The 24,370-nt window shown below is 45.9% G+C and overlaps 1 protein-coding gene across 2 annotated transcripts in view; it reads right to left on the bottom strand.

The window, feature by feature from the left end:
* Nucleotides 1-1,474: 1,474 nt before the first annotated feature.
* UBE2H (ubiquitin conjugating enzyme E2 H) overlaps nt 1,475-24,370 on the bottom strand; it is a 42,800-nt gene continuing 19,904 nt past the window's right edge. Inside the window, exons 3-6 of one of the 2 annotated variants that reach the window (XM_009282660.1) lie at nt 13,894-13,933; nt 13,137-13,189; nt 8,751-8,879; nt 1,475-2,365 (exon numbers count right to left, since the gene is read on the bottom strand). In XM_009282660.1, the coding sequence (XP_009280935.1) occupies nt 2,241-2,365; nt 8,751-8,879; nt 13,137-13,189; nt 13,894-13,928 (342 nt within the window). In that variant the 5' untranslated portion in view covers nt 13,929-13,933 and the 3' untranslated portion in view covers nt 1,475-2,240. Of the gene's footprint in view, nt 2,366-8,750; nt 8,880-13,136; nt 13,190-13,893; nt 13,934-14,167; nt 14,208-24,370 lie in introns of both variants that reach the window. The other variant, XM_009282659.1, reaches the window with a different exon arrangement.

Raw genomic sequence — 24,370 nt, forward strand, 5'->3', positions numbered from 1 at the left:
TAATCTTTTAAACTGATATCACCACCCAGCACTTACTCTACTCCTAAGTAGCACCTACAGTAAAGGTTATAGCACAAGCAAACTGCTAGGTCAGCAGGTAAGCAAGTTAAACAGTGCCAGCAAAACGTGGCCCCTCCCTCCCCAAAGTAATGAGAAAAACAGCGTGCTAGATAAGAGTTAAGTACACCATTACATGTTAAATAGTTAATATTACCCTTCCGACAAGCCACAAATGCTAGATAGAGAACTTCAGCACAGTCACTAGCCACAGCCCTAACATTACTGCTTTAAAATAAAAAGGGAAAAAGGAGAGGAAAAACCTTTGCTTCATGCCCGTAATTAACATAAAGGAAATTCTTTGTATATTTTTATTAAGGAAAATCATGCTAAAGCAAAGTGGTACTTTAAGAGGTTTGGGTTCCCCCCCCCCCCCAAACAGAAAAAAAAAAAATAAAATTGATTGTGCTTTATGAATTAGAAATAGGATTGTAACCTTCCAACCCCAACGACTCAAAACTTGGTGGCATTTCTAAAGAAAAAACAAAACAAAACAAAACCAAACCCCCAACAATTCTGGGAAAATGACAAATGTACCAGTCTGACATTCAAAACTCTGCCTGAGAGTTGCTCAGGGTGGGTTGATTTTTTTTCCATGCACTGTCCTGTAGGTTGCACCACAAATTCAAACGTCTTGTCCAAAGCCCTCCAAAAACCCAAAAGAATACAGCAGGTAACATTCCAGCATTAAAAATCCATCTTAGTTTGAATCTCCAATGCACAATTATCCAAATTCAAGTATACCGGCATCCCAGGTAGACATTTACTATATTAGATTTTGTAGCATCAAAACAACGAACAAAAATCTCAGCTTGCTGAAAGACACCAGGAGAAATCAAACATTTCAATTCAGAAGCATCCTGGAAAAAAACAAAACAGAACAGAGCAGATTCACTTGCTTCCTCAATTGGTGCTTTTAGGCTTTTTTTTATTCATCTCAAATTTTTCTAGATCATATTCTTTGTTAACTTTTAAGAAATTTTAATCCTGTTGTACACACACAAGCAGATGGCTAACCAAGCTGGTGAAGAAGGTGGGGGGGGGGGGGGAGAATTTTTAAGAAATTAATCCTGTTGTACACACACAAGCAGATGGCTAACCAAGCTGGTGAAGAAGGTGGGGGGGGGGAAAACCAGTGCCGGTGGATGTGTGAACTCCAGCCAATGGGCAATGGGATCTTCGTGGATCTGAAGCTCTCAGCAAGGCTAATCCATCTGGTCAGAGGACCCTCTTAGGAGATGGAGAGTGTTTGCGAGGTGTTTAACCATACTTCAAGCAAGAGGGAAAAAAAAAAAAGCAAACTTGAAGCCGTTAAAGGGCAGCAGTTTCAAAACTATGACAAAGAGTTTGACTTCACATGTGCTCCAGCTAAATCAAAGCACTGTTCAGAGAGCATCGTTTGTGATTTGTGGGGTGGTTTTTTTTTTTCCTTCCGAAAAGGGAACAGCTCGTAATCCAGACCAAGAAAGTGAACAACATCCAGATGAAGGCTTTCAAAAGTCCCAAAAGCAAATATACCAGTGGTTGTCAGTCCCTACAGTTCAGAAGGGCAGGCAGGAGTCCACATATAAAAACGGACTTAAAATCCAAGTCAAAATTTTTAAGCTTCAATGCTCTGAATAGCTCCATGCATTTGTATTGTTTGTTTTTATTTTTTTTTTATTATTTTTTTTTTTAAATGTGACTCCACATAAAATACGATCAGCAAGGTTGACCTGAAGGAGCACCTTTTATTCCACTGTCTGATCTACACGGTTAGTATATCATCCCCCAGATTTTATACTTTGAGAAAACGCTGTTCCACGTTAGCATCCAAGGTGGTGTCTTTGGAAACATCGATAAGAAAGCAAACATCTTTTTGCTAACTCCCTACCTACCAGGGCAGCTGTTTTAGCTGACAGTTCAGTAGCACACAAGTTCACTTGGCCAAATGGAATTTGAATGCATGCATTCGGGCTGCATATTGCTACCAAAATGGAATGTGGGAATATGCTATGCACCTCGGGTTCGAGAAATGACCAAGAAAATCAAGATCTAAAGGGTGATATATATATATCAATGCTATTATTCATAAAAACCTGTTTAGTAATAAAAAAAATTGCTTTGTTTAAATATGAATATTATAGTCTGCTTCTCATGGTTAGGAAATTAGAGTCTCTCTGAAAAGCAGGTTGCCTCTTCTACTACAACTCCATATCCTGAGCCTCATCTTCCGAGAAGTCGGACATGGAGCTCTCAGATGAGCTGTCCCCGGTGCCTTCTTCCTGTTCTTTTAGTGCTTCTTCTGTTGCATATTTCTGAATGTATTCTGTATGTGACAGAAAAGAAAAGACATATAAGCAGCATATATTCAACAGAGGATGGGTGACGACGACTAACGGCTGGTTGGGTCACATCACGTTTGAAAAGTCATATAGGTTACCATGTTTCTCAGATCAAAGGCAGCACTGTCCAACAATGCGTGAAAACAGCTGATGGAGACCTTAGAGACGTGCAAGACCCTTGAAAACAAGTACGATCACAAGGCTCCCACGTCAGCGTCACGCACACTCGTAGCTGGAAACAACCTACGTCCTCCCCGGTATGGTGTATCTCACTTAACAGGACAGCATTCAATTTACTGCCAAAATAGGAGCTACCGTGGTGACCTAGAGAACAAACCTAAAAAGCCATCAAGTTGTCACTATATAGCCTGACTTTAAGAAATGAAGATCCGAGAGTTTAAACCAATAGCACAGAACAACCATCACTGAAGCCAAGCTGAGAGCAAGACTACACTTCCAGACTAAACTCTGCATAAGCAGAGTTTAAGGACGGACGGACAGAGAAAGCAGAGCAGAAGACTACTGCAGGAATAGCTGCACTTTTTTTTTTTTTTTAAAATAAAAAGCAAAAGCTCCCTTCCCCAGCCTTGAAATAAACATGGGTCTGCCCCAGGCTCTGTTTTCAAAGCACAGCTCTTGCAACCTGCTTCACGTCAGACAGCAGCCACAGGATTAGCTGAGAAGGACCCACGGGGAGGCCTCCGCGGGGCGGAGGGCCACCGCGCTGCAGGTCACCGATGGAAACCGTGTCTCACAGCGGGGTCCAAACCACACTGGCTCTAGGCACCCAGATCAACACCTTGAACCTCAGCCAGGAGCAAGCAGGAAGCTGTACGGCAAGCGGGAAAACTGGTTTACTGGGATTCCTGCAGGCAGATAAAGTAACCGCTGCCAACCGTGTGGCTTCCACAGTCACCTCCTCACAGAGGGACAGAGCAAAAGGCGACACGAACTGGATCGGATCAGTCAGACCGAGTCTGGCAACCCCTTTCCTTCCTTCGTGGCTGCAGGAGGCTCCCGCAGTGTCCCCTCTGAGATCTGAAGAGGGGCCGGTGTCCCCAGCAGGCAGGCTACCTTGAGCAGAGAAAGTCTATTCCTTACACGCATGCAGGTGTGCAGAACGGAGCAAGGGTGGAAACTGGGCACAAAACTGGGCTAAAGAAGGGGTTGCTCGGCCTCAACTTCAAGTCTTCCTCTTATTTATCTCCTCTTTTCCACCTCACACAGAGAGCAGCTTCATAGTATGAAGAAGTGATATAACCTCAGTATGCCAACAGCACATCCTCCACGCTGCAGGTCACGCACTTTGGGAAGGAGAGGGGTGTTGTGCTCATGCTGCCATTGGGGAATTACGGTTGCAAACTCATTATCTTTCCAGATACGAAGGTACTAAAATACAACAAAGCCTCCTCCAAACAACAGTATTAAAAAAACTGAAGAAAGAGGGAATACCACCAGCTCTTGGTCCCCAAAGATGAGCCCCTGCGCAGAAATGTGAATGTCACATCCCAGTCCCAGCCCAGCAGCCGTCCCACCTGTATGTTCTTTAATTCCTCCCAGGGAACGAGGTCCACAAGGAGCATCTCTCCTCCAGGAGCACAGATCACTGCTTTTTATTCCATACCGTATCGGCAGGTGGATGCACTGACAAAGCTGCAGGAGGATGCATCTAATGCCAGATAACCAAGTGCTACAACACAGGTTTTAAAGACTGTGCTTTGCAGAGCCTGTCTGTTCCTAAAGCTGTCCCTCTTTCCCTCCACGCTTCCACCCTTCAGCCTAGTGGAAGGGACAATACTCTGCAAGAGATCTGCATCATCATCATCATCACGGTTTTTTTCTGCATTTCTGGAGCTGATGTAGGGACACTGAGCCTAAACGTGTTACTCCGGGCTCAGGAGTATAGTAAGGACAGAGCAACCCGAAGCCAACACTTCATGGAGGAGTTCCCAGAATGGGTCAGCTGGTGGCCTTGGCAGACCTGCTCCAGCCTGGAAAAGCTGTGAGAGCTGGCTGGAAGGTGCTTCTGAGCCCAGTGAGCTTCAGCTTCTCCACCTAATGACGCACGCAGCTTCAGTCCGACTGTTTAATATATATTATTAACCTGCTCCCTCGGACTACAGAAGCAGCTGTTCAAATCTGTTTTACAAGAACTTGTTAAGAACCGATAAAGTACTGAAGGCAGCTATGTAAACACCGGGAAGCACGGAGCGCTCAAGGTCTTGGATTGCCCTCAGGCTGCTGAAGTCCAGGTAGTACCAACAGAAAAGCACCCTTGTGCTCCACCCCCAGGTCCTGGCCACCGAGAACCCCCTTCTTGGAAGGTGCTTGCCCGTGTCACCATGAAGCCTAGGCCCTGCCTGATCACGTCTCCTGCTTGTACCGGAGAACAGGAGTTGCAGAGTCTGGAGCAGGGACCATCTGCCAAAAGAGGTGGACACTGCAAAGCGAGAAGAATTGGTGCGACAGACCTAATGGTTTAAAAATGAGAGGGACTAACTGGAGGAGGGACCCAAAATAGCAGCGTGTCTTCAGAGAATTCACATGGGAAGGTGGGTTGGCAGTAGATGACAAGCAGAGCTAAGGAGATGGGATGCCAACATGACATATCCTTGTAGCGGCTACTCCCTTCCCATAGCTTTCCAAGAATTAATCTCCCTCTGGAAAAGGGGTGTTTACCCAGATAAGTTGTTACTCCTTGCACAATCCAGCAAAGGGAACCCAAGTTCCTTTGCTGTAAGACTTTGGATGTCCTTGGATGACAGAGGCAACCCCTTACTGGGTACCTCAGAAATACATTCCCTCTACGCTTACCCCAAACCCACCTAAACAAACGCTGTAGCTGCCTCGGGAGTCCCCAAACACAGAAGCCACAAGCCGGTGACCATGGCAGGACAGGAGGCCGGCAGCGCTTCTTCACTGCCTACTTCAAGTGCTCTCTGGGCCACTGGAGATTCAGACATGGAAGCCACTGTTCCTTACTGTTGGAAAAGGCCTGCTTGAGCCTAAGCTAAAACACAACTTGAAGCACTTCAAACTTAAAATGCCATCTTCTACCCAGGAAAGCTACCAAGCCCCTGGGCTGGGTTTTTCTGAAGGTTTAATCTGGGAAGGGTCAAACTTCCAGGGAGCTTCTGTGCTGAATGTTGTATTGAACTTGGATCTTCAGTCTAATAAGGAAAGAAAACGGCAACATCTAAATAATACTGACAAACTGTCTTCCACAGAAGCCTGTTCACGTCAAGAAGGGAAAGCCTTGATGCACCCATTCCTACCAGGGAAACACCGCTTTGATTCATCCGTTTTGAAACCCTGGAGCAACAAGAACAAGCTGTGGTTGTGCCCCGTGGCTGGTACGTGCCTGTGAGCCATACCGGTGTTTCAAAGGACTCTAATGGAACTTCAGAGCCGACAGGTGGGATGGGAGAACTGCTCCCAGAGATGTCCTCTGCTCCCAGCAAACACTCAGCCTGCCCCTCAGCACCCTTCAGCTGCTGTTACTCGCCACCGCCACCCTCCCAAAAGAAGTTTTCCTATTAGATCTACCAAAGAGAAAGAAGAGCAGCACACACGGGAGTTAAGTACCAATTCCCAACAGCTCAACGCAAGCAAACGTTGAGCCATTTTTGGGTATCTGAAGCCCACCCTCCGGTGCTCTGCCAGTGATCAGGCAAGCCATCTCACCGAGGACTGTCAGGGAGATCTTAAAGGAGCACTTGGCTCTGCGTCCACGAACTACTTCATCTGCCTGAAGGCTCTAACGCTAAGAATCACAGTCTCCAGCTGTATATTGGTAATATTAATGGGCATTTACAAGTTTCACGATAAATCCTTACTTGTTTGGGTCTCATACCAAGAATCACAGGAACTACAAATCTTGGGCCACATCTCTAAGCCTACGCCCATCTCTTCACTACCACTATGTCAAACAACTGTTCTATGCGCTCATAACTAAAAAATGAAGAAAAGCAGCAATAAATTATGTATTTGCACTACTGAGTTTCCCAGAGCAGAGAAGCTGCTGCAATCCATTGCATCAATTTTAAAATGCGCAAGGCTATTTTTAAAAACCCTACAAATATGAGGAATGACAGTGTTTAGCTCTATCTTATACTTGTCACGCAAGCCTGGGAAGAGACAGCAGAAGCAGGACTCTTGGGTACATGGAACATGAGACATGTTGCAAGCAGTTAAAACTCCTTCCAGATCACCTTCATGGCCTGTACCTGGCTGTCAGGGTGGAAACGAGGGAGCAGACTATCCCATTTAGCTTCCCTGAGGGACGTCCTCAGATCTTTCTTGAAGCACCTGCTGTTGGCTAGCATCAGTTTATTTGCTTTTTTCAAGGTTGTATCTTTTTTTATTCCTGTTTTATTAAAGCATAGAGGGCAGCCAAACTGTCCCTCATGTTGGCCCTGGAGATTTTATCTGACAAACCATTTTGCCTGGAAGCTTTGTCATATGAAAAAAAGGCAGTGGACTTCAGGATACTGAGCAGGCCAGGTCTGCAGGGTAGTTCTTACGATCCTGTCATGCAGCTGTCAGAGGAGCCAAGCAAAGTGGGCTGAATAACTCGCTATTTAAATCACAGCTTTGCTTGGCCTCATTTGTAGTTCCACCCTCAAACAAAAATTGCAGCTGATGAAGAGTCATTTCACATCAGAACAAAGTGACTTGAGATTTAACCACTCCGGAGCGATGTGGCAGAGCTGATGGAAGGACTCCACCACCAAATCCCATGTCTTTCTGGGATATCTGCACTTTCCAAATAAGAGCGAGCTTTCACAATGCTCCGTTAGGAAAGCTGCTACACCACCTCACACCGGGAAGGCGATTAGATCGTGCCGCTCATGGAGGCTCTCCTTGCTGAACAGGCCCTGCAAACCTTTCTGGCAGGGCTCCCATGGACAAACAAGTCTTATGGTTATTCAGTAACCAAAAAAGAAAAAAAAAATCAGGCGGTCATGGTCTCTTAAAAACTTAGTTGAAGACCAAATCTGGGCCAAAGGCTGTAAATTTCCCACCACTGGATTAAATGCTGACTGTGTTCACTGGATCAAGGGAGAGATAAGTAAAATCAGGCTCATGGTCTCTTAAAAACTTAGTTGAAGACCAAATCTGGGCCAAAGGCTGTAAATTTCCCACCACTGGATTAAATGCTGACTGTGTTCACTGGATCAAGGGAGAGATAAGTCCATGGCTTTGCCATAGGCTTGTCACATCAGGAAATGGTGCCCTGCTCCTGTCTGCATGCAGCTGATTCTAGGGAAGGCAGAGCACAAATTTAAGGTAAAAAATAAGAATCGTGCTTTATTTATGTTTGCGAAACTAATTCAATTTGCATCTCACATACTGGCTTGCTAGGACAGTCCTTCTATCACCAGTCTTATCCAAAGTATTTGAGTCTCCTTACTGGGAGCCTTCCCTGATCCCAAGGAGGTACTGACTATTCCTCAGCCTTGTCTAACATGTCCTTCCAACCTTTCCAAGAGCAGACACACCAGCACCCTCACTGGCTCTGCCAGTGCTCACCTACCCTCGCCAATCACTGTTAATGTTTAGCCTGGGCTCCCCCAGCCGAGTTACACGCCTGTGACCACGTCCTGCTCACACTGATCACAGGATAAATCATTCCCTTCCTCTTTGAAGGCACCATTGACATGAACCCCATTCAGTCCTCTAGATTAAACTCCTCCAATTCTTTCCCCCTCTCCTCTTAAGACCATCTGCCCTTGTCACACCCTGCCAGACTTTAATAATTGGTCTGCAGCTTTCTTAAATGGCTGTCCCTGAATCGGGCACAGCAGTAGTAAGCCTTGGCTGAACTAGGAAGTAGCAAGGAAGGATTACTTGGCATTTACCAAAAATTCCTGCTCTGTCACGGTACAAAAGTGCTTTCTGCAACAGCATCACCAATTCCTTGATTGCTGCTCTCAGATCACTTTCCACAGAACTGCTAACAAGCCACTTTCTATCCAGTAATTGTGCAACTGGATACTCTCGTTTCAGTTTAGCACTTTTCCTTGTCCCTTCTTTGGTCGCACAGCCTTTTCTTCCGAATCATTTCTCCGATCTCTCAAAATCGTGCTGAATCCTAACCCAGTTTGCTTACAGTCTTCCCTGGTTAGGGTCTGCTAATGACTTAAAAGCCCTGCCCCACGTACTGCATTCCACCAGCTCTGGTCTTCAAGCAGCAGCAGTTCATCCCCCCCTTACTTCAGACGACCCCCATTTAAAATGGATGGGGACCCTGTAATGGGAAGGAATGGGCACTGACACACAAACGTGCAGCAAAAGACAGTCCTCATTCCCCCAGGGTGGAATCACAGTAACGCCGCTCATTCCGCAATATGTTATTTACACCCTTACCTTTAATTTTCTGTTTGTACTCTTCTGGTCGGTGGAGGTACATGGCTGCAGCGTCACCATTTAGAGGATCTATAGGGTTAGGATAGGCCAGCAGCTGGGGCAGGAACGATTCAAATATATTGGTGAGATCTGCAAGTGAAAGACACAGTTGTTCATGTCCACAGACCCACAGTCAGTCTGATTAATCCTCCCGCAAGCACCAGCACTGGAACAGCAGCACAGAGCTTCAAGGGCAAACGCACTGAAAATCTGGACGCAAGTTAAATTAAGGGAAACTGCATCGGGGAAAGCACATACGGGGCTGATGAGAGAGCTTCTGCTGCTGCTGGAGGTATGCTGCAGCTCCTCAGCTAACTGCACAAACTACTCGACATACCAACAACGTAGATGCAGGTATCTGTGGGTTAAGCAAAGTGGAAGGACACAATTGTCTTGTTTCCCATTGAGGCTCAGCCCTGGCTTAAAACAAAGGAAAAAAGAAAACCAAAGCGCTGTGCTTCAGCCCTCACTGAATTCTTCTCCTACTTCTGCCTCCTTCTATTACCGTCTTTAAATGTCTTATGCTCCATGACTAAATTAACGTTATCTCAAGTATAAAGCATCTTCCAAAGTGCTTTAGATGATTGTGTTAATAGAAAGAGCAACCAACAAGTCCCTCTTCCAGCTCAAAACAATTCGCAGAATGTGAAGAGATCACATTAACACCTTGGTGCCAGTTGGCATCTGTCACTAAATAATCCACAACAGGAAACATACTTCTGGTGCCGATGAGTAATTGTGGATACACGAAACCCTCTTCCCACATCCCTAAGACGACAAGTACCGCATTTCAGCTGTGGGGGTGTTTAGAAACAAGCCCTGCGTCATCATTTCTCCTTGGGGGCTTCAGAAGGACCACGCGCACCCACACAGAGGAGAGATTAAACCCCCAGTGCAGGGCTGTGCGCCAGGTTTCACTTTAGCCACTGGAGAGCTGGTGATACAGGTAGACCAGCATTCGTCATGTGGGGGTTTCTGTTGGGTTTTGTTTGTGAATACAAAAGATGTGAGCTGTCAGAAGGGAAGCCCAACGCTCCCTAAGATCCACCACGTGAGCAGTTAACCATCTCAACCTGCCTCTTACAGGAACAAGGCTGTGTGACTACTCCTGAGCTCAGCCATCGCTGAGCCTCACGGAGCTGCTAAATTCAACCAGATCTGACGGAAGGCAGGGACCTCAGATCCCTTAACTTTCTAAAAGATTCATCAAAATGGGTGGGCAGGTAGGGGGAGAGATCTCCAAGTGCTCTCCCTGTGCAAATGGTTACTCTGGCTCTGGGCTGCAGCCACAGAAAACCAGGCTCTAATTCCATCGCCAGCAATGATACAGCCTTGGAAGAGCTGCACAGTAGGTCCAGGCAGATCATCACCACTGCCCAACGTTACCACCTCTGCAAATCTACCAACGGGCATGCTTTCAGAACGTGCTTTCAGATCTTGCTCAAGAGGATCAAAGGAGACTCGAGGTTTTGTCAGTTCTTCCCTCCTGCATCAACACGCCTGGGACGTACAGACACTGCGCTATGCCTACTTCAGTCACCCATTCAGCATAAACCCTGCTGAGCAAGAGGAAAGGCCATGGCTTTACCTACTCAGGAGCATAGAGTTCATTATAGCTGATACTGCATCACCCAACTGCAAAAAGTAATGACATCGATTGCTATGGATAGCCATCGGCTGGTCTCTGCTATACAGGGACACCACTAAGAAATTATGTGGTTTTACCCTGAAATTTCTTTCCACTATAGAACCTGTTGCCCCTTCCAATACTGGCAGAGGACAGTGACAAAGCCCTTTAGAGCGCACATGGTACCTTGACCAAGTTTGCCATGGCTGGCACGCTGAGCAGTCAGGGGCCACCAGCTGCTTCTAGGATAAGCACAACAGCAACTGGAAGAAGGATCCTAATCCAAAAAGGGACCACAAAAAACAGTGAGAATGCTCTATAAGAATACTTTCTGCCATGGTAGTGGCTTGTCCTTGGTAAACCAATTAACCCTCCTAGGGACTGGGTTCAAACACTATCAGCAAGAAGTTGGGTCAAGTCTCTCCATGGAACAGGCTTAGATCGAGTATTTCTTTGTGGCTGTTAGACAACTGAACTCCCACATAGACTGAGCAAGCAGGGCCGTGGAAGGCCACCATGGCTCACAGGACACTGCAGGGATTTTTCTTTTTTGCTTTAAGAGACCTCAGTCATTTCCCCCTTCTTTCAAATCCCCAAAAGCGGCATTGGTTTAACTAGTTGAACATGTGTGGGAAGCCTAACCATAGTGCTAAGGACTTGATACTTCATTAGGGAAGGAGAGGGAATTTAGCCACAGGTTCTCATGAATTTATTGGTAGCTATTCTGGGTCTCTTCCACCTTAGTTGCTTCTTGAATTATCTGACCCATTTCCTCTGCCAGCGCAGGAGCGCTCTGGTTTAAAGGGGTGACACTCCAAACAACACAGCTGTGCCGAGAGGCACCGGGGAGTATTATTTCCCCCTTTCCATTCCACGTTCAGAAACGGGCCACCTCCTGACTTCAGACAAGGAGGCAAAGCCCTGGAAGTGAAGAGGTGATGTAGGCACTCTAGTGTGGCTGACTTCCGAGTGAAGGGGCAGAGCGAATGCAGTCACCCCAGCGTCCTCCCTGCAGCTTCAAGGCATCCTGCAGCAAGGCAAGGGAAGTCTGCAATGACTGTCAAGCGATGCGCTTTCTAATGCCACGTTTCATCGGTTACTGTGGAAAGTGCTCTGTACAGAATACGCAACTGACACCTTCAAGTTGCCTTACACCTATCACTGACATCACAAGGAAAAACGGAGAAGATTTTTGCACGCTTGCTGATATTAATACATCGTAAGCACAGCAAACACCAAAGTTGTTTTTTCTACCTTTGCAAGGAATAACGATGACAAAAATACAGCAGTACTCATTAGGAAACCTCTCACAGAAAGCCCTCCTATGAAGTTGTTTGGAAATAGTGCAGAAACCCCACTGTGGCCGTCTGCGAGAGCGTGCTGCAGAACAGGGAGGCTATCCATGCATGGCTTCCAAAGCAAAACCCAGATTGCCAGAGCACAAAAAACAGCACCACAGTTACACTGGAGCGATTTTCTTTTGTCCAGCCATCCCCACGATCTGCAGGTGGCATTTTAAGGGTTGGAACAGCAGCACACGCTGCACTGTGCCGGATTCTGCTGCAGACTGAACCATGCAGGTTCATCCCCAGCAGAGGGCTTGGTTTGCTAACACCGCTTTAATTCCTCCATCTCGCATCAGATCCTCCCAGGACACAAGAGCATCCCCCTCCTCCATTACCAACACCACCTGGGTCACGGCTAAGCTGATCTCTCACAACAAAACCATGTGAAGTGCATGCCACGCAGCTACTATGTGAAGACTTCAGGCATTCTGATGAGGAGTAAAAGTTCAACAAGTTGCTATAGCAATTTCCCACCCAGGATTCACCAAGTCTGATATTTTCTTACAAACTGTGCTTGCGAGGAAGGTGAAGTAGCTTGTCTCTCTAGCAACTGCTTCAAAGCTTCAGCTTACATAGGTAAAATCAGTTTTTCATGGAAGAACGTGAAGGATTTGATGTGCACATTCCCCTGAATAGTCTTCCACAAAGCATAATTGCAACATCTGAAGAAGTTCACGTTTTTAAAATGCAGCCAACCTAGACCAGATACTCAACCGTATTCCTTTTAACAATCTCAGCTTTCCCTAAATGCTATTTTAACAGGTCTTCAGCTACCAGCTAAGCTTTCTGTATCTCTAAAAAGGAGAGTTATAGCCAGACAGGACCTAATGGGAAACCCAAAACATTCTGCAGCAAGCAGTGCAGTCATTAGTTGCACTACCACCTCCCAGCCTGCAATGAAATGATGCTGCCATGACAAACAGGAACGGTTTCTGGTGCCATCTTCTGTAGAAGTGGGATCATAGCCCTGTGCACAAAGAATACCAGCTCGAATGCACGTACAAAACGTGGATGGGGTAGCTGGAACTAGGTTTCACTTTAGATACAGTCACCCCTCTCTTTCAATGCTGAATCATGGCTGGGTGCTGTCGTGCAGTTGCCAGACACTGCCAAGCAATGGATTCAGCGATCCTTTGTGAGGTTTATGGAATATTTTCACATCTCCGGCATAAAACCACGTTACGAAAGTATTTTCACATGAAAATCTTATTTTTCACGTGATCTTGGCTCAGTGAGGAGTCTAAAACTTCAGTAAAAAAAAAAAAAACCAAAAAGAGTTGGCCTTAGATCATCCATATCCAGCAAGCTGTGCTGTGTCAACACACCAAATAAGGATGCTCACGTGATCAGCTTTCGGGGAAATGCCAAACTCACCGTAGAGAGCTGTCCAAGTTTGATTGATTACATCTAGACATACAGTTCCTGACCTGAAACATATGGAAAGGATGGAATTAAACACAGTCACACTCAAAAATACTCTGGGGATTTAATATAATCTACCCCCTCCCTTCCCCTGCCCTGCCTCTGCCCCACTGTTTCAGATAAGCTGTGATTTACTCCTGCCTTGTGGTTAATAGAGGGGCAGCCTTTAACTACATGAATCTTCATACTCCGCACAAAAATAAGTAAATTGGAGCCATTACTGAATTAGTTGGTCTGTGTGGGGCTCTGCTGGAGAGACTAAAGCATAGGTGGCTCCCCTCAACAAACCTTAACTGAAAAAAGCGTGGCAAAACATCTTATGTTTTGAAGAATTTTGGTATGGACGTGAACTTCAGCTAAAGAGGGAGCTGTGGCTTAGCTGACGCTGTTCCTTGTTTCTAGAAAGCCGGCATAATGCCAATGAGGAGGGGGACTGGCAACCCTGAATTTTCTGTAAATGAAGCATGTTGCAATACAAAGACCGCATCTGCAAGAGAGTCTGCAGCATGCAGCTCTCTAGTCTTGCCCACAGCCTGACCCGCTCCTGGACGTTAACCTGCGACAACATCTACTTCTATCAGAGCCCCCACTCTGGACTCTTAGATTGATGAAAGCATTATTTAACTCATCAGCGTATTATTGTGAAGCCAAAATACAGTTACAATTAGACAAACTCCTTAGAAAAGCCACACACTAGCGATTTACTTACGCTTCGTCAATGTTGGGATGGAAAATTTTATTCATGAATCCTGCAAAGAGACACACTGGTAAATAGCAGAAAACAGCCAAAGATCTCTTTTTTTTTTTTTCCCCCCCCCCCAAGAAAGGCCGGGATTTGACATCTACTTCTATCAGAGCCCCCACTCTGGACTCTTAGATTGATGAAAGCATTATTTAACTCATCAGCGTATTATTGTGAAGCCAAAATACAGTTACAATTAGACAAACTCCTTAGAAAAGCCACACACTAGCGATTTACTTACGCTTCGTCAATGTTGGGATGGAAAATTTTATTCATGAATCCTGCAAAGAGACACACTGGTAAATAGCAGAAAACAGCCAAAGATCTCTTTTTTTTTTTTTCCCCCCCCTCCAAAAGAGAAGTCGAATTTGCTGAACAAGGACTCATCTGACTAGTTTCAAAGAAAACCCAGCCTTAGCCATATATAGCTATGTAACCTTTAAAATACACAGGCAACATTCTGACCCTAGGGTCCTTGTCCATTCCCTCGAAATTCAGCAAAACCCTCTGCTTACAGTGCAACTGTACCACAAAGGTTTTGTGGTTCAGTATTATCTTGAAAAGAACTGCCCATCAGCACACTCGAGCAACCCACATCTGACGAAGTGTTTTTAAAAGCTGCAAGGATCTTTTGAATAAACACTAAACACAAAACTTAAGCTCAACATTTGCTTTAAGATTAATTTTTTTTTTTTTTAATGTCTTCCAACAAAGATTTTCTATGAACTTGAAGTCGCAACATTAGTCTACGTTTGTAAGCCATTCAGGGGCAGAGACCGGTGCAGAGAGCTAATCCTTCAAGTTTTGCATCGATACAGCAATTAATTCATCAGCTGGTACCTCTGGTCTCCTAGAAAAGAAAACAGCTCAGATGCAAGGTCTAGAATGAGAAAGCTCATCTTGGCTTCGTCCACATTTCAGACTTCTAGATTTGATAGTGCTATCTTTGTTCTGACTTGCAAATTGAATAGTTAAAAAGAATCCTGTGGTTTCAAGACTTACAACATCACGGTAGAAGATGCCTCACACTTTAAAGACTGCATCTGATAGCAGCAGCTAGAGGTAAGCCATGTTTTCCAGCTGTCTACTTTAACCTCAAGTTCAAGACAGATGGCACCTCAAAAACACTCCCCTCTTCTCCCACAAATAGAGTTTGTAAAACAAAGATATTAAAGGAATTATAACACACGATACTCGGCACCACAGCCTGTGTAGAAGTAAAGCACATCCACCCCAAAAGCAAAGTTAAGTGTTTCAGACGATGGCTGTGAGTGGATGCAGGATCCAGCTTCCAAACTCTTCCCTTTCCTTTCAATAGGAGGAACCCAAATACCTGGGTGCGGACACATCCCCAGCACAGAACAGACACGGAGCAGGGATAGAAAACTGGGTTTTCCAGTTATTTCATTGCCAAATGGATCAAGTATTCCTATACACTTCTGCTGGCTTGGCCGAATCATTTGGGCTCTGCCCAGAAGGGCTGCTGCAACCCTTGTTTCTGTAAGACGTTAAGCTGCTTCCACAAATTAACGCTGATTTTTTTCAGAACTTAAAATAAAACCTTCTTTCCTCTGTTGTACCACCATCCCGCAGCCTGTAAAGCCCTACAAACACTGCCCATGTGGGAATCACACCTTTCCGCAATAAGCGGAAATCTACTTTAGCCAACAGCAACTATTTCTTCTGACAAAGGTCCGTGTTTATTAAAATGGGTAAGAAATTTAGGTCTGGGATATTGACTCAATCCATTTAAAAAGCTCCTTCCAGCACTAAAAACACACAGAAGTTTTCTCTTTAGAGCAGTCACCATTTACTGTTCGGCAAACTCCCTACCTTCACCACCTTCATCCAGCCACTCCAGGCGAGACATTGCAGTAGTGCTGATGTACCATCTCTGCCCAAACAAGGAGCGATTGCGATTTGAGCGACAGCATGGTTCCCATCTGGGGTAAGAGCTGACATATGGATTTAACTCCCTTTCTTTCCATGTATTATGACACAAATATAATTTCGTGTTTACTTGTACTGCTCGGATTTTGCATAAATACAACGCAAGGCTGAAACGATGCCCGAAGCCAGAACGGTCTCTAAAAGAACTGAGAACCGCATAAACAACTCCACACTAACAAGTGTCTTTCAGGAATAACTTGCCATGATTTAGCTTGAAAAACTGAAGCAGACTTAAAAAGGGGAAGCTGTAGTTCCATCAAATATTTACGTTATGGCAGCTCTCACAAGTTTAAATCAGGTCACAGATCCATTATGCCGGCACTGGAGAGCTACAGCGAGCACCGATCCCGATTCTAAATCCTCTCTCTCTCTTGGGGGGGGAAGTTAAGTTTCTGATAAAACAGAATAGAAGAGAGGATGGGGGAAGACACCAGGTAACACGGTAGTGTGTAGACCTGCTGAACAGGATGCCTGCTCAAGCAGCTCCTATGCTAGAGATCTGTAATTCTTCTCTGTCATCTTTGCGTTCACCCAGGCAAGGAACAATCCCTTCTTTCACACTGTCCTTGGTCTCAAGCCTTGCAAATGAAACAGTTGTTCTTCAAGAAAGGACACAAACACTCTCCCCGCACTCCTCGCTTCCTAGGTTGTTGCTGCATCTTCTTGCAACTCTTCAAGGTCCCCGCAGTCTCATTCTCCTACAGACACAAACTGCCCAGGCCAAGAGCAGCTCTGTTCATATCTTTCCTTCTCCTGACCCAGAAATAAGCTCAAACTATTATCTCCTCCTTTATTTGAAATGTAAAGTCACCTGCAGTGATAAAGCACTAACGTTGCTCCAATAATACTGACTTGCTCTGTATTTATTTTTACAAATTCAAAAGACAAAGCAAGCATAAACATCCATGTAAAAATGAAATTTAAAGAGGAAGCCAGGAGTGAAAAAACTCCCAAGCCAGCATATACACTGGGGCAGGTTTACTGCCATAGCCTTGAACACAGCGCACCCCAATTAATACACCGCACAGAACTACAGGTGAGCACTCCACGAAGAGCCAAGGGACAGGCTCTTGATTTTGGGTCCTCACCATGGGCTGGAGCATGAAGCTGAGGTCACAGCCTGAGCAGTCGCCATTCTGTGTGCTGGACTGGCTGTAAACACTTAATTTAACATTTTAAAACAGTATTCACACTGAACCCTGGCAAAGCCAACACTTAGGAGGAATCTGAGCAGCAGAGTGGCTGCAGTCCACCCTTGCCATACAGAGACACCGAGGTCCAGGCTTGCTTTTGAAGGTAAAGCAGGACTGCATAAAATCTGCATGGACAAAAAGCCTTTGGGTGGTAACAGAAAAAAACCTGTACATCCACAAAGGAGTTACACAACAGAAAGAGACACATCTGTTTCGATACTGGAAGACGCTGAGACCAATATGCAGATGCTGACCTTCAAAAACGCTGGTATTTCAGCAATAGCCCTGGAGTAATCACTCCTTGGGTTGACAAAAATCTTTGAAGAGAAGCGCATTTTTAAATTAAAAATCAGCTAACTGAAAGGCTGTCAATCTTCCTTGATGCTGCGAACACAGGAACATTCATAAAGCTCCAGCAGCTGGACCTATTCCAGTAAGAAATGAAGTTCTCTCACCGCGCTCACGCACCAACCGTGGATGGGTCTGAACATCCAGGGCACTGACTCGCAGTTGGGTCAGATCGGTCACTCGGAGGATCGGGCCCTGTGGCTGGGCGATAGCTGAACATTGCTCTCCAGGTGAGCAAAACCGCAGCGGAGAATCAGGGAGGAATTTCAGACTTACGTTGATGTCAACGTCTCTCTTGAACGACTGCAGACTAAAGCTCCCAGGAAATGGCTAGAAGGCACTGCCAGAACCAACGCGCTGTCGTGAGCTGCTCTGCCAGCAACTTCTCCTCCAAGAGGCAGAGCCCAAATACCTGGATAACTTGGGGAACGCTGAGGACTCCCAAGGCACCTCTTGTTGCCCTGTGGAGCCATTAGGCAGAAAGCTCCTGCAAGAGGTTATTCTGCATCAATGGCTCCCCTATCACTATGCCTATAGGGCTGGACCATGATTTAGAAAGGGTCCCCTACCTTGGTACAGCCCTCATCTACTAGTCAGGCAGAACGGATGCAAAACTTGGAGATAAGAGGGACCAGAAACCTGGGCTGGAGACTGCCGCCTCGCTCTTACCACAGCTCCAGCTGCACAATGCTGGCCCGCGGCAGCAGAAAGCTTTCTGTATCCCTTGGTGCTTCTCCTCCAAGTCAGGAACCGGCTGCAATCCAACAAGCGGCGCTTCAAAAGGTGGCCCGTTGCTTATCTGAGCTCAAAGTACAGCCAGCTTAGCTGGTAGGCTAGGTGAGAGGTCCCCAAAAGAGACTTTTTTCCTGCAGCACAGCTCTTCAAAGTGATGCTAGTGCTGCTAGCCCTGCTGAAGCATGCGGGAAGGAGGAAAAGCAGCGTGCCAGCAAACACAGCACATCCCAGCCTCCCGGCTTCGCGTCTTCTTGCTCAGCGGGGAGTCAGCTGCACGGCCCGACCACGCCAGCGATAACTGTAAGAGGACTTCCCACTGGCTCTGGAGAACGTGCCAGAGCGGAGCTAGTTTATATCCACTTACCCACCCCAAACTCACCACTGCTTGCCCACGTGTCGGCTCTCTTTGCTCATAAAATAAGGCCAGCTGGACACTTTTCTACCTGAACAACTGTGACAGCAGATTCATATCCCTGTACCACCGTGGTGCCAAACAAACGGCTGACAGGACAAGTGTATGTAACCGCTCTTGACTTTTCAGTGCGGCAAGACTGACAAGCCTCAAAGATTTACTTTAAATGAGATTAAGGCCAAGTCAGGAAACCGTTCAGACTGCCTGGCTGGTGAGGTGGGAAGGTGGTTACAGTCTCTGACGCAGGATGCAGTGAGTTTTAAATACCACACCAAGTCAACGTGGCTTGGGTGACCACCCAAGGCTTGGGGCAGAAGCACGCAAAAGAGCTTATGTACAGCACAGAGAGGTCAAGAGCAGTGTTTTTCCTCTGCTTTTTTAAACCACTGGACAACCTGCCTAATGGAAAAAGATCTCCCAAGTGCTCGTGCAGTGTTGCCAAACAGCCAGATAAGATTAGTCTAAATTTAATGTTTATTACTTCTTCCTCCCCAAACACCCAAAAGCCTGCAAGGGAACATGCATTTGTTTTTTTATTTTTAAAAAACACATTGCACTCATTTCAAGGACTACCTTCTTGTGTAACTGATCACGAGCCCGCCATGCACCACAGGTTGAGAAACCGTGGTAGGAGGTGGGGGAGAGGGCACAAGAGCAAGACCTCTTCCTCAGTCCTCAACTTTGTACCTATTCCCCTCTGCAGACTTGGACAGCTGGTTTAGCGCACGGCTGTTCCCCATTTGAAGGGCAGAGGATCAGCCCACCTCGAAGGTGCGTACCTTGTCCAGCACTCTCAGGTCAATAAGCTCCCACTGGCAAAGGCAAGGATTTCTTTTTTATGAAATTTGGAGGTTAGGAGCCCATTCAGAGCACTAACTACAGAGTCAAATGTAACACAGTGCACTCAGCGTGGAGGCATTCACTGCACGGTGGTGGCGTGAGGTGCTGTGTAACGTCAGCTTGCTAACAGCAGAAGCAGAACAGTTTATACTACCATACTCAAATTCTAGTAGCTTTTCAAAACAATACCATCAATAATTCTGCAGCAGCTTCATGAGGGAAAGATCAGGACAGAAAAATATGGCTGTACCTGATGGAAAATAGCGGCAGAGCTATAAACACTGGACCTCCTGCTCAGAGCGAATCGCTGAGCGGTCCTCCTTGGAAGCGGAAAAGCAGTATCCACAAGCTTACAGACTGGTGCTAGGAGCAGCAATCTCTGGAAAAACATGCAGAACTAGCACAAAGCAATTGCCCAATATCAGTTCATCTCATTGCTTAGGTGCACCATCACCTGATGCCCAGGCTTCAGAGACTGGCACAGAAGGCAGTGAATCTGTGCCAAGTCAGGCTGAAAACACCTACCCCATTTTGTCAGTCTGTTCCCATTCTCCGATTGTTGCAGGGAATCTGCAGAGGGTGCACAGTTGTGCGTCAGACCGGAGTGGAGACAGGGATACAGATTACCCCTAGGTGTCTCGTCTTTCCCCTTAGACAAAGCTAAGCGTATTTGAAAGAACAAGCATTTTCACATCGCTTATAGGTCAGAATAAGGATCAACACACACAGGGAAGAGCAAGCTCAGAATGGTCACAGGCGATAAGCGACTCATGAAATTCTAAGTAGCAAAATGTAAGACAATCCAGAGAGGAGCTGAAAGTAAAAATAGCAGCTGCAGTTAAAAAGAAAAATTAAGCACAGGCCAGGAGAGATCTGTTAAATCCTGGCTGGAGCTAAACACTACTTCATTCCTGTACTGGCTGCCACAATGTCTCATTATATACATACATTCACATATACACACACTCTTCCATATGTTTTGTGTACATACTAGGCATTTTGTTTTGCAAAACACTTAGGAGAAAGGTGAAATATAAATGCAAGATATCTGCAGATAACTGGGCCAGAGATGGAAGGAAAATGAGAACTGTGTACAAACATACAGAAGTTATTTGAGAAATTGAGGCTCTGAGCATACTGTACGCAAACTTTGTGGCTGTGACATTTGATTATTAAGAAACCAGAGTGACTCAGTGCCGGCCTAATATTTCTGCAGATTGTAGCAATAAAATAAATGCCACAGTGCTTCCAGATAAGAGCTCAGGCTCCCAGGTTCACATGTTTCTACTGCTCCTATCATCTAAGCAGGGCAGGACATTCACACTCTGCACTTCCTCGCTTCCTCCCGTGTTTATGGCATCAAAGAGCATTAATCTCCGGCTCTTGGCAGGCGTATGGACTGATTAAAAACATACAAAATTTACACAAAGTGTCCTCGTGACTTGGGAGCTCAAAACAGTACTTCAAGTACTTCACAACTCCCCTTGGAAAAAGCAGGAACAGACTAGGCAGAAAGTTCCCCTGAAGATATTAAATCCCAGAGGGAAGGGAAAAGTAGCGAAGCAGTGCCAGCAGGGTTACCGAAGTCATAAACAGTTCAAAACATACTGTCTAGAAAGCAAAAATGGAATCAAACATCTAGGAGGGGAGTACTTTGGGTCCTCATAAGCACGCAGGGATATTTACATTACTTGACAAAAGCATTAAGAGCAGCAGCATTCATTAGCTTCAGAAAGCAACGGGGTATTTTTCAGGAGTTGGTTTTGTCCTAGCAAACTGCTCAAGTTAGATTTGGATATTTAGGGATCACGAGCGGAGTTAGTTCAGTTCAATGGGAGCACTCAAGCCCAGAGCCAACATGACAGGCCTACATCTGGCTCCGGTTAGATTCGTGTTCTTCTAGGATGCGCATTTCCCTTGTTACTGTATGTTATATAGCTTTTGTTAGGAAAAATCATCCTGCACCAATATGGCATCGGTCTGAACACACAGCAAAGACCAAGCAAGGAACAGGCAGTGTCAGAAATACCAGAAAGGTACTGCAGGACATGATGAAACACTGGAAGCTCTCCCAGGAACTGCTCTTTTCACATAGATCCCAGGATGGTTTAGGTCTTTAAGCAGAGGCATTACCTGCACTGTCAGGAAAGCACTGTTCCTGGGGCAGCATCATTTAATAGACTACTGCAATAATTACCAACCTGAGAAGGGCAGGAAATAAATGCCACGCATTTGAGAAGGGAGCTGTGGATGAGACAAGGGAGCAAAGATTTGGCAGGGGAAGGGCCACCACACCGAGCAGAGGCTTCTGCTAGAGACCCTCAAAGGTGAAGAGGACCACCACTCATTTAGGGATTAAGAAAAGGTCCGCACCTTTCCAGATGATAAATCTGGAACCCACTTTAAAACCCTTTTCTGTTCAGGTTTGTCAGTCACTTTTTAGAAGAGAACACCAAGTTTTCATGTACCTCATACTCAGAACCATGCTGGGATAAAAGCAATTTGAACAGATTAGAAAGCAACTATTAGCAGTCATTTTACAGAAGCGGCTTTCTAGAATGCATGGATATGCTTCAAGCCATCATATTATTTGCTGCAAAAAGCCCATGCCATGTTCAAGACTGCATTAAGATTTTCTAAAATGGAAAGAAAATTTTAGCCTACAGTACTAGAGGAACAAGGAAAGCTGCAAGAACAGCATTTTGGCTTTAAGCTTCAGCATAAAAGTGTAATTTGTTAAAGGAAAAGAAACTGCCGGATTCTATGCTTTATACAAGCCAGTGACTTACAGACAATTTGAACTCTGCATGTCATCACCGCAGTGGGAGCTATGCAGTGCTGAGCACAGGAAGACTGCAAACAAGCTACATGTGTGCTCTAGGTGACCTTCTGTCCATTTACAGGCTCCACCATCTCTGAAATCCTTCACTTCCACCTCTTTGCAGATCAGAGATTGCCACAGCAAATTTCTTCCCTACTAATTCCCACCCCTGTGTTATCCAGAGCTCAAGCTGGCTGAGGACTGCTGGGCTAGGATACCCATGCTCACTGGAACAGGCAGACCTGGGAGAGAACAGGATCTCATCTCATTCACAAGCTTGTTTCACACCTAAGAATGCTCCCGGTTCAGCCGGGACGAAGGCTTGCTCTGGAGCTATCTGTAATGCCAAAACCAGCAGTATCAGGCACCGCACAGAGTCTGCCCCCGAGAGCAGTGGTGCAGAGATCAGGCTGGCCCAGAGGAAGGGGACGAGACGTCACTCAGCCCTGGCTGTCCGGATAAGCTGGGCTGGGGCAGCAGAAATGGGAACCAGACAAAGAAAAACAAACCTCTTCCTGCAGCCAGTTGGGAGCTTCCCCGGGTCCTAGCACTCTCCTTGGCACTTCCACTCCCCAGGTCTTTCCTCCCTGCAGCAGAGCTGAGCCCTTCTTTGCTAAGCCAGCTCTCGTCTAGCATCGACTGTTTATTCAACCCGAAACCTCAGCTGCATACTGTTTCACCCGGGAGGTAACCTGCACTTCAGGCAGCCCTCGCCCAGCAGACAGCAAGGCAAGCCCCAGAGCGAGAGCCAGCCTTTTGGGGAGCTCAGCGAGGGAAGAGGTGGTTTTCAGCCACTCAGAGACTCGTAGGGCAAGGGAAGCATGCTAGAAGGTCCGATGAGTCTGGAATAAAACAGTCGCAACACAGCGGGTGTAAGCAAGCTGATGGATGGAAAGATGCTGTACTAAAAGGAAGACAGCAAAAGCAACATTAGAAGGGACAAAGCAACTCAGTGATTTGAGCACAAAACAACTCCCTGCACACCCACCCCACCCCAAGTTCACAAGGAGAAAGGCCATCCTTGGGGTGTCAGTTCTGAAAATACAGCTGGGCCAACTCTGATCCCAGGCTGCCTTTTACTCCCACCTATCCCAACCAGCACTAAACAACCTCCAAGCCAAACCACCAAAAGGTCAAACCCACCACCTTCCATGCAACTAACCTGAGCCTCAATCAACTTTATGAACATACAAGAGCCTGGCCAACGTTAAGCTGCGTTGGCTTCACAGGCTATTGGAAGGAAAGTTTGGTTTATGCCTTAAGCCAGCAACCTTGATTTGTGATACATCAGGAGAGAGAAAAATAATCTTGAGTAGACTAGCACCAAAGCAATTAACAACAAGGAAACTGGGTTTTATATGCTTTCTGAGAGTTGTCTGTAGCCAGCCCACATTTAAGATTGCCAACATGACAGTACCCTGATCTTCATCGGTTTGAGGCACTTGAGAAGTGGGGAGGGAAAGATGACCGGCACCAAGTAACGTACTGTGCATCTTGTAAACAGTCTCTAACCTAAGAGGTTTATAGTAAGTTTCAGAGCTGACTCAAGAGGAAGGAGAAGAGGGTTCGCATAGCTGCAGCAATACTGCATCGTTACTCAGCTGCGTGCACATTTCTGTGGTTCAGTTAAGGTTTCAACAGAAAAAAAGAAAGGTAAAGGATGGTGTAAAACCAGCGTCGCTCTTTCCCAAAAGGCACGGTTCACATTTGGAACTAGACAGATTATTTCTCACACCAGAGAGAGGTATCTTAAATAGAAGGCACCCTTAGCTTAAGAGTCTATTTTAAGAAAGCAGCCAATACTTATCAACTCCAAATCAGGATGTTGATATTGGAAGGGACCCATCTCGTCCAACCTGTATAATCAAGTTTCCACATCAGTTCTCCTTGGGCAGTTTTCTCCATTCTTTAGAGTCCTCCGGTGGCTTCAGCCGCAAGCACACTCTTCTGACGGAGAAGCGTCATGTCACTGAATTACCAGCACTTATTTCATAAGCCAGAATAGATGTTGGAACTTGATGCATCTGCTCCAGTTTTTCAAGCAATATTGGCTATTTTATTTAGAGCTTAAGTGATTAGAATAAAGTTAGGTACCAGAAGACATCCGAGTTAGTTCACCGTTACCCAAGGACAAAGATAGGATGG

Source organism: Aptenodytes forsteri, unplaced genomic scaffold (genome assembly GCF_000699145.1).
Source record: "Aptenodytes forsteri isolate BGI_AS27 unplaced genomic scaffold, ASM69914v1 Scaffold310, whole genome shotgun sequence".
Lineage (NCBI taxonomy): Eukaryota > Metazoa > Chordata > Aves > Sphenisciformes > Spheniscidae > Aptenodytes > Aptenodytes forsteri.